The sequence below is a fragment of the Castor canadensis genome, chromosome 10 (genome assembly GCF_047511655.1).
Source record: "Castor canadensis chromosome 10, mCasCan1.hap1v2, whole genome shotgun sequence".
In the NCBI taxonomy this organism is placed as follows: domain Eukaryota; kingdom Metazoa; phylum Chordata; class Mammalia; order Rodentia; family Castoridae; genus Castor; species Castor canadensis.
The window spans coordinates 116,653,392-116,665,745 of NC_133395.1; the positions used below are offsets into that span (position 1 = coordinate 116,653,392).

Below are 12,354 nucleotides of genomic sequence, written 5' to 3' on the forward strand. Positions count from 1 at the left end.
TAGGTTTGCTCAATCATATAGTAATTCTGTGTACAACTTCTTTTATCCTTTTAAAATAGGAAGACAAAATGGTCATTTTGGGTGACAAGGCCTCATGAGGCCACAACATGAGGGTGGGGGCTACAAGACATCATCCCTGTCCCCATGGTAAGATGAAAGCCAGGGCCAGTTTCCTCTCTTTTATGTCACCACATTGCTTTGATTCAGCTGCTCAAACCCAGGAATAGAGAATATTCCATCCAGTTTCTCAGATGGTTGTTGCATTGTCTTTTGGATGTTGAGTAGAGTCCTGTCACCTGCCAGTTAGTACTTGCAATCCGTTCACTGAGCCCTGACTTGTTTGGGTTGAGTGGGTTGAAAGGAGAGAGGGCTGGGGTGACGAGAACCTACAGTCACCTGCAGATCTTTGTGGTGGCTGTCTTGCAGGATTAGATTTGTTGAAAGCTTCCATCCATGAGCTAAGCAGAAACCTTTTCCAAAACCTATGTTCTGTAGGAAGCACTGACTGCTTAGCAAGCTGTAAGCTCCCTCAGTCTGAGTAAGCAAAGAAATCAGCTGTGTCCCTGCATGGTGAACAAAACATAGCTCTGTGGGAGTTTACAGAGTGTGGCCATGTGGTTCAGCCTCCTAACCAGCTGTGGTTAGCCAGGGGACACAAGCCCAACCGAGCTTTTGACAGGCTGCAGAGTAAGTTGTTTCTCAGGCTGCTGGAGTCATAAGGAGTGGGTGTTTGTCAATGTTGTAGGTGCACATTTAAATCTAGTAAAATGACCTGATCATTATGTAGATATTAAGCAAAGGAGAAATGTGAAGAACAAAAACTGAATCTCTGCTTCCCAGTTGCCAATCCCTTTCCTTCCTTCAAAGTCTGAGCCATTTTCTTTCTAGCTTTTTTTCTATGCTGAAATGAGTTCAAATTGTTCATTTTCTCTACTTTGAGTTTCTCACCTAACAGTATTGGAAATTTATTCAGAGTATACTAATGAATGACCCACTGTCTTTAACAGATCAACAATAAGGAAAGAGATGGAGAGATAGTAAGAGACTTTTTTCTTTTCTTGGCAGTACTGGAGTTTGAACTCAGGGCCTCCTGCTTGCTAGGCAGGTGCTCTATCACATCAGCTATGCTTCCAGCCCTGATATTAAGAGATTTAGTGAAACTTAAGGGATTTTGTAACCAGTTGTAATACATGATCCTTGTTTGGATCCTGTTCCAGACTGACTATTAGAAAAATTCATGAAATTCATAATTTTGGAAACCTAAACACTAATTGAATATATAAAGATATTAATAATTTATTGTTAATTCTTTAGATATGATATTAATATCGAGCATTTACTTAAAATGTCTTTTAACAACATGGTTAATGTTTCTAGATGAAAAAAAATAAGGTCTAGGATTTATGCTAAAATGACACAGAAGGGAAGAGGGCAGAGTGAAGGTGGATAGTTGAGCTGATAGTTGTTGAGATGGGTAATAGGTACAGAATTCACTGGACAGTGTTCTCTACATCTATGTAGGTTTGGGATTCTGCATAATAAAAAGCTTCTTCAAAAAAGAAATACTTGAAGTATTTCTGCATAGATGGCGAGGAATGATTTTTTTAGTTCTTCCTTCCTAATGCCACTAAAATCCCTGGGTAGTATATTAAGGCAAGCTAAGGAGACTCTGAAAGTAAACAAGGCAGGCCAGCTAAGGACTTGGGACCCAAAGAATGACACAGTAGTGAATTCCTTGGCTTTTATTTTGCCTTGTATTCTCCAGACTTGGGGGTGAAGAAGGGACAACCCGAATAATACCAATGGGCTGAAATACAAAATGTCCCAACAAGTGTCTGCTGTCTTTAGCAAGGGAGAATGCTTTTAGACAATAGCTGCTTTACTCCAGCCAAACACCACAGAAAAAAAGCCTGTGCCCTTCCCTGCATTTACAGGGAAAGAGCAAATGGGGAGCCAAGACTTTGACTTAGTCCTGGTGGTCCGGAGGTGATGATGTCACTACAGGTCAGCCAAGGAGCAGTAAAGAGGCATCCCTACCCCTCCAGCCACTAGTGCAGGACTGGGGGGAGCGAGAACTCTTACTAACACCTCTGCCTCGAGTATCAGTAGAAGTTGAGTTGGGATCCTGGACCCTGGATATCTTCCCTCACTGGCAGCTACAAGGTGCAAAACCTCCCTTCCTCTGTTGGAGTGTCATCATAAAAAACCAGTTAAGACAGAAAGTTTGCATAAGATCCAGAGACTCATAAAATAAAACTCCATGAATATCCAGATTTCACTTAAAGAAAATCACCAAGAACCAGGAAAATCGCAAACCAAGTGAAAAAGACAGTTGATGCCAACATTGAGATGATATTAGGGATGTCAGAGTTCTCTGACATTTTATTTATTTATTTATTTATTTTCTGGCAAAGATTTTAAAGTGGCCATTTTTATCAAAAAGTTTAAACAAGCAATTACAAACACTCCTGAAGCATATAAGAAAGTGAACAATTTTAGTAAATAAATAGAATGTCCCAATAAAGAAATAGAGGACATAAAGAATAGCCAGTTGGAAATTTTAGAACTGAAAAGTGTAATAAATGAAGTAAAAACTCATCAGATATGCTCAATAGCAGAATGAAATCAGGACAGAAAAGTCAGTGAACTGGAATATGGAACAATAGAAATTACCCAGTCTGACCCAGTCTGAGTGAGAGAAAGCAGACTGAAAGAAAAAAAAAAAAAAACAGCGTCATGGACTTGTGAACACTATAACAAAACACCTAATGTTCATGTTAACAGAGACCCAGAAGGAAAGTAAAAAGAAGGTAGAAACTACTTGAAGAAACAATAGTTGTCTGAAGACTTAAATTTGGAGAAAGACATAAACCTATAGACTCAAGAAACCAAGTGAACTCCAAACAGAATAAATAAAACAACCCCCCAAAAGATACATCTTAGACAAACTAAAGACCATATAAGTTTAAAAGCAGGAAAGGAGAACTGATGACCTAGCCAAAGGGGAAAAATAGTTGGAACGAAAGGTTTCTCTAAAACTATACAGGCCAGAAAAAAGTGGCACACCATTTTTCAAGTGCAGAATCCTATATCCAGGGAAAATACCCTCTGGGAATGAAGGAAAAATCACTACATTTTCAGACAAAGTGCAACTAAAAGAATTTGTCACCTGCAGTTCTTTGCTAAAAAGATGGCCTTCTAAAAGTCTTGGAATAGGAAGGAAACTAAATAAGAGACGAAATCAGAAGAAAGAACATGGTAAGCGAAAAATATGGCTGGCTACAGTAACTTCACTAAAAACCCAGAAACTATCAGTGTTCATCCAGACTGAAGTAGGTATCCTGAATGATCCTATATAACCATTTACTATTTTAATTTGTAAAATTTAAAAGCTCCTGAAAAAGAAACCTCTAGGCTCAGATGGTTTCATTGGGGCTTGAACTCAGGGTCTATACCTTGAGCTACTCCCTTTTTTGTGATGGGCTTTTTCAAGACAGGGTCTCACGAACTATTTGTCTGGACTGGCTTTGAACCTCGATCCTCCTGATCTCTGCCTCCTTAGTAGCTAGGATTGCAGGCGTGAATCACCAGTGCCCGGCTCACTGGAGAATTCTACAAAACATTTAGAGGAGAATTCAAACCAACTTTAACACATTCTCTTCCAGATAATATGGGGAAAGAACACTAACTCATTTTATGAAACTTACAACACCACCAAAAACAAGATTAAAAAAATAAACCGCAGACCAATGTCTTGGAGTGTATAGATGTAAAAGTCCATCAGCAAATAGTAGCATATATCATTTAGCAATATGTAAAATGTATTATATATCATGGGCTAGTTTCTTCCTACAATGTAAGCCTAGTTCACTATTAGAAAATCTGCTAACATGATCTCCTATATTACAGCAACAGGCTGATACAGAAAAATTATGTGATCATACCACTTGATGCCTGAAAAGCAACTGACAAAATTTAACAGCCATCCATGATAAGGACTGAGAAAAGAGGAATAGAGGGTGAACTTCCTCAATTTAATGCAGAGAAGCCAACAGCTGGCATCACAGTGATGATGAAAGACCGAATGTGCTCCCCTTGGATCAGGGTCAAGACCGAGATGGCTGCTCTTTCCGCTCCTGCTCAACCTGGTGCCATCGGGGGCTTTCTTCTAGTGACAGGCGCAAGACTGCGTCACCCTTTCTCCTGCAGCCAGGCTTTCTTAGCCCCTGTCCTGCAGGCCACCCTGACATCATCTTTCTTTTGGTGGGGAGCGCTGGAGGTTGAACTCAGGGCCTCGTGGTTGCTAGGCGGGCATTGTAACACTTGAGCCATGCTGTTAGCCCCTTTTTTGCTTTAGTTATTTTTCCAATAGGGTCTTGTGGTTTTGCCCAGGCCAGCCTCAGACCACGATCCTCCAGTCTATGTGTCACACATAGCTGGGGTTGCAGAATTGTACTAATGCACCCAGTCCCCAGTTCAGCAGTTCATTAAAAATAAAACAAAACAAAAACTGAATGTGTAACTATCAGACACCCATCAGCTCTATTCTTTGGTGTTTATCCCAGAGGTACGAAAGTTTGTTATATAGGAAAACCCATTTGTCTTCTCTCAGTCACCGTCCTTTAGGGAAGAGCCATTTCTCATTTCTTCTACTTCTATTCTCTCTCTTTTTTTTTTTTATTGTTTTATTATTCATATGTGCATACAAGGCTTGGGTCATTTCTCCCCCCTGTCCCCACCCCCTCCCTTACCCCCCACTCCGCCCCCTCCCTCTCCCCCCCACCCCCTCAATACCCAGCAGAAACTATTTTGCCCTTATTTCTAATTTTGTTGTAGAGAGAGTATAAGCAATAATAGGAAGGACCAAGGGTTTTTGCTGGTTGAGATAAGGATAGCTATACATGGAGTTGACTCACATTAATTTCCTGTGCGTGTTCCTACTTCTATTCTCAATACTTCTCTTCTGGTTGCCAAACTGTATGAGTACACCTCTGTGTGTGTGTGTGTATGTGTGTGTGTGTGTGTGTGTATACATATATATACACACACATGTACATGTATGTATGTTTATACATATAATTTTAAAGAACTATTTTTGCTCACTTATAGTCTCACAAAACATGTGGCTGTTTATAACACCTTTATAAGTAATAGGCCAGTGAGCACAGCCCATATGTCCTTCCCTGGGAGAATGATCAGATAATTTCATACCATTGACTATTATTGACCTCTGAAAAGTAACGTATTGGTGCAGGCAGCATCCCGAATGAAATGTCAGAGAATTTTTAGTGGGAAAGGCTGATCCCATCAGGTTGTATAACATGTGATTCCATGTAGGTGGCATTCTTGAGATGGTAAAATGACAGATTTGGAGAACAGATTAGTGGTTGTCAGTGTTGAGAAGAGGGTGGTGTGGAGGGAAGTGAGAGAGGCTCTTGAGGGCAGTGTGAGGGATCCCTGTGGGGATGGAATGTTCTGTGTCTTCACTGAGTCAGTGTGGGTACCCTGGCTGCAATATTGTACTATATATAGTCACACCATGTGACTACTGGGGACACTGGGTGATGGGTATTATTTTTTACACCTGCATGTGACTCTGTCACATTAATCTTCTCAGTTATCTTAAAATAAAAATTACACTTAAAAAGTGTAATTGAAAAAAATGATAATTGAAAGTAATATTTAGTTTCTTTTGTTTTTTGGTGGTATTAAGAGTTTGAACTCAGGACCTCACACTTGCTAGGCAGGTGCTCTACCACTTGAACCACTCTGCCAGCACTGAATGCAGTTTTAAAAACTAGAATGGTGTTTAATGAAAAATGAACTGTCTCTCTCCTCCCATGTTGCTTCCATCAAGACAAGGCTGCCACTAATCACCAACCACTTTCTTTTTCACCATTGTGTGGGCTTCTGTCTGAGTCTGCAATAAGAGTTCAGAATTGGGCATTGCTTAAATAACACAGACACAATTAAGGCTTTGGGTTATCCCCACCATGGCCATCTGTCCCTGTCTCCCACAGGGCTGGGTCCTGTCTCTCAGTTCCCTGAAAGAGGCATGGTGGGTGGTGGTTTGTGCCAGGGCCTGGTGCAGCTTGTAACGGGCTGTGTGCTCACGACAGGAATTGAGCCCATGGGAAACATGGTGAAGCAGCCAGCCAAGTTCACTGTGGACACCATCAGTGCTGGGCAAGGAGACGTGATGGTGTTTGTCGAGGACCCAGAAGGGAACAAAGAAGAGGTACGTTGAGGATGCTTTTCTCCTCTCCTGTTCCAAATGTCCTGGAGCTTTTGGGTCCCTGTAACAGGACCAGGGACTGTACCTCAATTTTCCTCATTATAGCTCACAACTGACCCTGAGGCTTAGGGAAGTTAAAGGAACTTTCCTCCCAAGCACTGTGCCTTGAATATAATATAAATTGATTCCCAAAGACTTACTGTTTAATAAAATAAAGGATACCCTGGATTTAGCGAAAGCCTGTCGGTTGAGGTTTTAGATAGTGGTGATGGTTGCCCTAGTCTTTTCTTACAGTGACCATTCTGTAGTCCTTCCTCTGAGCCTTTGCATTTGCTATTCTTAATTAACTGTTCATTCGCTTTCTTAAGACCATATTTTATCCCTAGCATGCAGCACGCTGAAATTTTAACTTTACTGTCTGTTTTCCCCTTTGGGGCAGGGATTGTGCCCAAGTTGCTCATTATTTTATTTTTGTTGCCTAACACTGGGTCTGGCATTTCATAAGCTCTTAATAACTACTGAGCCAGTGAAGGTTTAGGTTACCTGCTTCCTGTTCTCGCTCATCCAGAGAGGGCCAGCCCCGAGACAGCGAAGAGTCCTTGCTTGTGCTGTGGTATTGTGTGGCTCCAGCTTCAGGCTGCTTCTCTCCTGGTATTCACCACAGGAGTGGGAGGACAGGAAGCAGCCAGCACCACCAGGGTTCCTGACCTGGCAGCCTGTTGCAAGACCCTCAGCTGACACTGCATGCTCTTGACTCACACCTGGTGGCCTTCTCTTAACCACTTCTCATCCTCTTTCCTAGGCACAAGTGACTCCTGACAGTGACAAGAATAAGACGTACTCTGTGGAGTATCTGCCCAAGGTCACCGGACTGCATAAAGTAAGATGAGGCATTGTAACTGTGCTTTTTGGGCTTGCTTTGATAACTGTAGAAGAAGAATGGTCTTGGTGGTGGTGGTTGTCATTTTGCAGTGCTGGGATTGAACACCCGGGACCTCTCACACATTAGGAAAGTGCTACACCTGAGTTACTCCTCCAGTCCCAAGAGTGGTTTTCTGATTACTGAAGTATCCATGCTCTTGAGAAGGTTTGGAATCCCTATGAATTGAACTTGAGACATGAGCTAACGCATCTCCATTGGCTAAATTCCACAGGGAGGTTCTTAGTAATGTCATAAGATTTTCTAACTCCGTATGGGCACCTGGTGGTACAGCTATAGGCCTGGAGTGTAGATGCTGTCGTGACCACACTGTGGTCTCTGTCCTTAATACTTCCTTAAGTATTCTCCTTTGAGGTGGTCTGAAGCTTTGAAGCCAAGGATAAAGGAGCCCAGCTAACTGTAGTGGAGGAAGTGACTCACAAAGTATCTGGGAGGTGACAGCGATCAAACCTCCAGGCCCTTCATCTCTGTGTCATATTAAATTCTTTTGAGGTGGTGTCCAGGTAGCCTATAGGGGAGGGGTGAAGAGAACCTGGGCTGCAGGAAGTGGGTGGCCCAGGAGTTCGCCCTGTATTGGAAGAAGGTCCTGTATGGCACACAAAGGCCAGTTCCCTTGTACCGTGCCCAGACTTTGAGACACAGACTCTACTCACTGCTGTGGGCTTTTGTGAATTCACTTGGAGCCATGGCCTTCGTTTTTATACTCTTGGACCATTTTAAATTTGAAAAAAAATCTCAAAAAGGAACATTTATGATGCAACCAAGTATGGGTTCACATGAAGCCCAACCCACTGCCCTTGAAAAATTCTGAGAGCTGTACTTCAAGTTGTAGATGGAAATCATTGTGATTTGTCTCAAATCCATGTATCTAAGAGTCATCTCGGTCTCTTGCAAAACACTTAGACTCTGGATTTAAAATCTTCGGTCTGAGAGGGCCGTGGCCCCTTCCATAGTCCAAATGTAAGTGGTTTGTTCCTTTCCTGCTAGGAAGGCCCAGTATGTCTGATGTAAGCATTTTCAGTTGGCTAAGTCGTAATGATGTCCCAGGCGCAGCCGCGTGGCTGATGGAGCCAGGCGGGAATCCTCTTTCTTCTGCTTTGCTTGGTACCAGGACCTCTGCTTGTAGCCATCTTTGTGTGTAAAGCCCACTTGGCAGTGGTCTTGGTGGGCACAGAGAAACACTTACAGCTCTCCTGTCACCTGCAGGTCATAGTCCTCTTTGCAGGGCAGCACATCTCCAAGAGCCCATTTGAAGTGAACATTGACAAGGCCCAGGGAGATGCCAGCAAAGTCACGGCCAAAGGCCCAGGGTTGGAGGCTGCAGGGAACATCGCCAATAAGCCCACCTACTTTGACATCTACACTGCCGGTAATGTGCCTCTCTCCATGACTTGTGTCTTCGGCTCTCTTGTAAGGACTGAAAATCTAATCCTCAGGAACTTGAAGGCTTGGGATTTAAAACTCTTGGCTTTTAAATTTGCTTAAACTGCCTAACACTGGTGGCTCATGCCTGTAATCCTAGCTAATTGGGAGGCTGAGATTGGGAGGATTGAGATTCAAGGCTAGCCTGGGCACGTAATTCTTGAGACCTCATCTCCAAAATAACCTGAACAAAATAGGCTGGAGGTGTGGTTTAAGTGATAGAGCATCTCATCTGCTTTGCATGCCTGAAGCCCTGAGTTCAAACCCCAGTCTCACAAAAAAAAAAAATTTTTTTTTTTTTTTTTTGCTTAAACAACAAAAGTAACTTTTTCACGTGTTAGTTGTACTTTTACATTTTTCCAAACCAGCAAAATTTCAAAAATCTTCAGACTCAGGCTTGACTCTGATTAATAATCAGTTTCTGTACACATTTCTGACTTCACTAAATTTCCCAGGGGAACTAAGTTTTATAGGTATGTACTAGACTGAGTTCTATGCAAGATACTGTGAGGACTGAATAAGACATTTAAAAATGTATATTTAGCTTTCTTTTCAATGGAGAAAATCTAGAAAATATGAAGAAAGAAATGGTCAACGATAACCCCCGCCACCCAAAGATGACCTTCCCAAGTGCCTCTCTGGCCCCATCTACTTGCACACTGTGCTGGTCAGCAGTGAGTTTTCTGAGAGGGGAAGGCAAACTCAGGCAGTGCTCGACTTTTCACAGGAGCTGGCGTTGGTGATGTTAGCGTGGAGGTGGAAGATCCCCAGGGCAAGAACACCGTGGAGCTGCTGGTAGAAGACAAAGGAAACCAGGTGTATCGATGCGTGTACAAACCAGTGCAGCCTGGCCCCCACGTGGTCAAGGTCTTCTTTGCCGGGGACACCATTCCCAAGAGTCCCTTTGTTGTGCAGGTTGGGGAAGGTGAGTGCCTGGCAGGCAAATCCATCTGGTTATGGAATGAAGACTGACTGTGGCTGGGCACTGAGGTCAAGTACTGAGTTGGAGTTCAACACTGACCTTGCGCCATCCCCTTTCTGCCAATGCCCCCTCAGTAGTAGGTGGTTTACTTTTCCTCAAATACTAATAGTAATAATGGTTGTGTGTATCTGCTTTCTTCACTGTGACAAAATATTGGTTTCAGAGGTCTCAGTCTATGATTATTTAGTCCCATTGCCTATAGGCCTGAGATTAGGAGGCCGATGGTGGGAGTGTGTGTCAGAGGAACATCTTAACTCATGGCAGCTGGAAAGCAAAGAGTCAGGAAGGATCCCAGTATTCCCTACAAGACCATGCCCCTAGTGACCTAACTTCCTTCCACCAGGCCCCAACTCTTAAAGGTCCTATCACCTTCCAATAGTGCCCAAAAGCTAGCACATGGGCCTTTTACATGTGGGCCTTTGGGGGAAATTTTAGATCTAATCTACAGCACAGGTTGAGTATCCCTAATTTGAAAATCTGAAATTCTTTAAAATCCAAGATTTTATTTTGAGCAATGCCATGATGCTTAAACAGTTGTAGATTTTGGAGCATTTCAGATTTTGGGTTTTCAGACTAGGGATGGTCAACCAGTGAAGTCTATGCAAATACTCAGAGAATAAGTAATCTGAAACTTGAAACACTTCTGGTCCCAAGCATTTTGGATAAGGGATACTTTGTCTTTTATGAGTCACATTAATGGGTCCTCTCCTTCAAACACATGTGTGTGTTTACAACAGGTGTGTTGGCATCTGTGACTGAGGTTGGCCTTTGCTGCATGACTGCATCTAGTTGTGGCATCAGCATGAGTGTCGTGCTGTTACTGCACCCAGTTTGCAGGTGGAGTCACTGGGACTTGGGTAATGTAAGGAATCATATGCTGAGGTATCAGTGAGAGTAGAACTTCAGTCTCTGCTAACTGGCCTTAACCACTCTACTAAACTCCCTCCTCCATGAGGAGCACACACCCTCCTTTATGTTAGACTTTCCTCTGACTTTGTTGCTCTTTTGTTTGTTTTCCAACTATGCTGCTTTTTCTAACCGGTGCTTGCCTTTCCCTGTTCTGTTCTCCGCATCTCCATCTGCTGACTTGGCTTCCTCTTCTGAATCCTGCTTCTGGGCCAGCCTGGACCCCAAAGCTGTTGGCGTCCTAGTTATGGAGCACTGGGCCAGAGGCTCCTGCTTGGTAAGGGCTGGTTGAGTGGGGTGTCTTTGCCAGTTCTTTGTGTTGTTTGTGACTTCAGGAAATTCCTGTGCAGGTGTGATTACAGCTTGTGCAGCCAGGCCCCAAATTTACTCTCTAGTTGCACTCAGACTTATCTGAGGCTTCTCAAGATGGCTGAAGTTCTGGCAGGTTCCTCCAAACTCTCCAGCTCTGCTGAATGTTTATGTCACCTGAGCAGTTACCCTTTTGATGTTGAGATAGCTGCACCTATTCAGAATTTCCTTGAGTGTGTGTATGTGTTTCAAGACACATTTAAGCTCTCTGAGGATGTCCTGTCTTCCTGTTGTGACTTCTATGGTGACCAACTTTTCTCCTTTTGACAAAGAAAAACAAACAATGCCCCCCCCCCAAACATTGTCCTAAGCAAAATTATTTTTGATATAAGAAAAGAGAGAATTTGGAACAACTTTCTTCTACTGGTGTTCCCAGTCTGCTCTCATTCATGGACTTCCCTTTTCATTTTGGCATGTTCATCCTGTCAGTCACTCACACTATGCAGTGTAGAGGACCCAACAATATGATTTTGTGTGAAAAGAAGCTTTATATCTTTTTCACCTTGCAGAACAAATGCCAATTGCCATCAAGTTTATGCCACCATAAACTTATGTTCACCCATGGACCATCTAAAATTACCTTTGCCTCTAAAGGTGTTCGAGTGCCTCTTTGGGAGGCAGTTGTATGTCTCATAACCAGTTTAGGACATAGGCAGGAGGAGGAGCCTGAAGAAGAATTACCTTTCTTCTATGCAGCTCCTTCTGGAACCTGTGACCTCTTGTGGATAGAAGAGCTGTCAAATGTGCAGGATGACATTTGGGAAAAATGTCACTTCGTAGACAGCAGGACCTTTTGCCCATTAATTTCCCGTTTTTGCTTAATGATAAGGTTGCCCATGCTGAGCAAAGAATTCGTAAGGCACAAAGGTGTGTTTTCTCAACCTCTGACTAAGCCTCACGGAAGAGTTATTTTGTGGACCTCTCATGTAAAGACTAGTAGAAACTTCTGTGATCCTTAACTTTTAGACTTAAGACTTTAGGTTTTTAAATAAGATCCAGAAATCCAGTCAGGAATGCCATTTGTTGCTGTTGCTTGGTTTTTGCAGCTGCCCAGACAAGGGGGCTGAACGTGTCACTTTTGGAGACCTGTGTTATTTTGCCTGGCTTTTCACGTGGAAGAAAATGTTTAGATCTTTAGAAATGGCTGACCCAGGGTCTGGAATCCAGACAGTCATTTTCAAGCCCTGCATTCTCCAGGTGGACGTGAAACAGTGTAGTCTTCCCAGTGACTGGGCCCTGGAGGACGGCAGTGAGGTTTGAATAGTATCCAGCACTCAGTCTTAACTCCTCTCTGACATGGTACCAGGAGCATAGTGTGACTTCCTGAACTCTCCCGTTTTCATTGCCAAAGTAACTTTTACCCAATCCTTCTGTGGTGTGGCTGGACAAAGTCATGTTATGTCCATCTTTGCTAGCTGGTGTGTCCCTGAGTGGGACCCGTGGACTCTGCCTACTGTGCAAAGTAAACATTCCCTTGGCAAGTGGCTCCAAGCTACCTTG

The 12,354-nt window shown here is 43.1% G+C and overlaps 1 protein-coding gene across 7 annotated transcripts in view; it reads left to right on the plus strand.

Moving 5' to 3' along the window:
* Positions 1-12,354, plus strand: part of Flnb (filamin B) — a 133,117-nt gene that overhangs the window by 58,922 nt on the left and 61,841 nt on the right. For all 7 annotated transcript variants that reach the window (XM_074044044.1, XM_074044037.1, XM_074044041.1 and 4 more), the window contains exons 5-8: positions 6,120-6,238; positions 7,038-7,115; positions 8,382-8,544; positions 9,325-9,522. In XM_074044044.1, the coding sequence (XP_073900145.1) occupies positions 6,120-6,238; positions 7,038-7,115; positions 8,382-8,544; positions 9,325-9,522 (558 nt within the window). The remainder of the gene's footprint in view (positions 1-6,119; positions 6,239-7,037; positions 7,116-8,381; positions 8,545-9,324; positions 9,523-12,354) is intronic.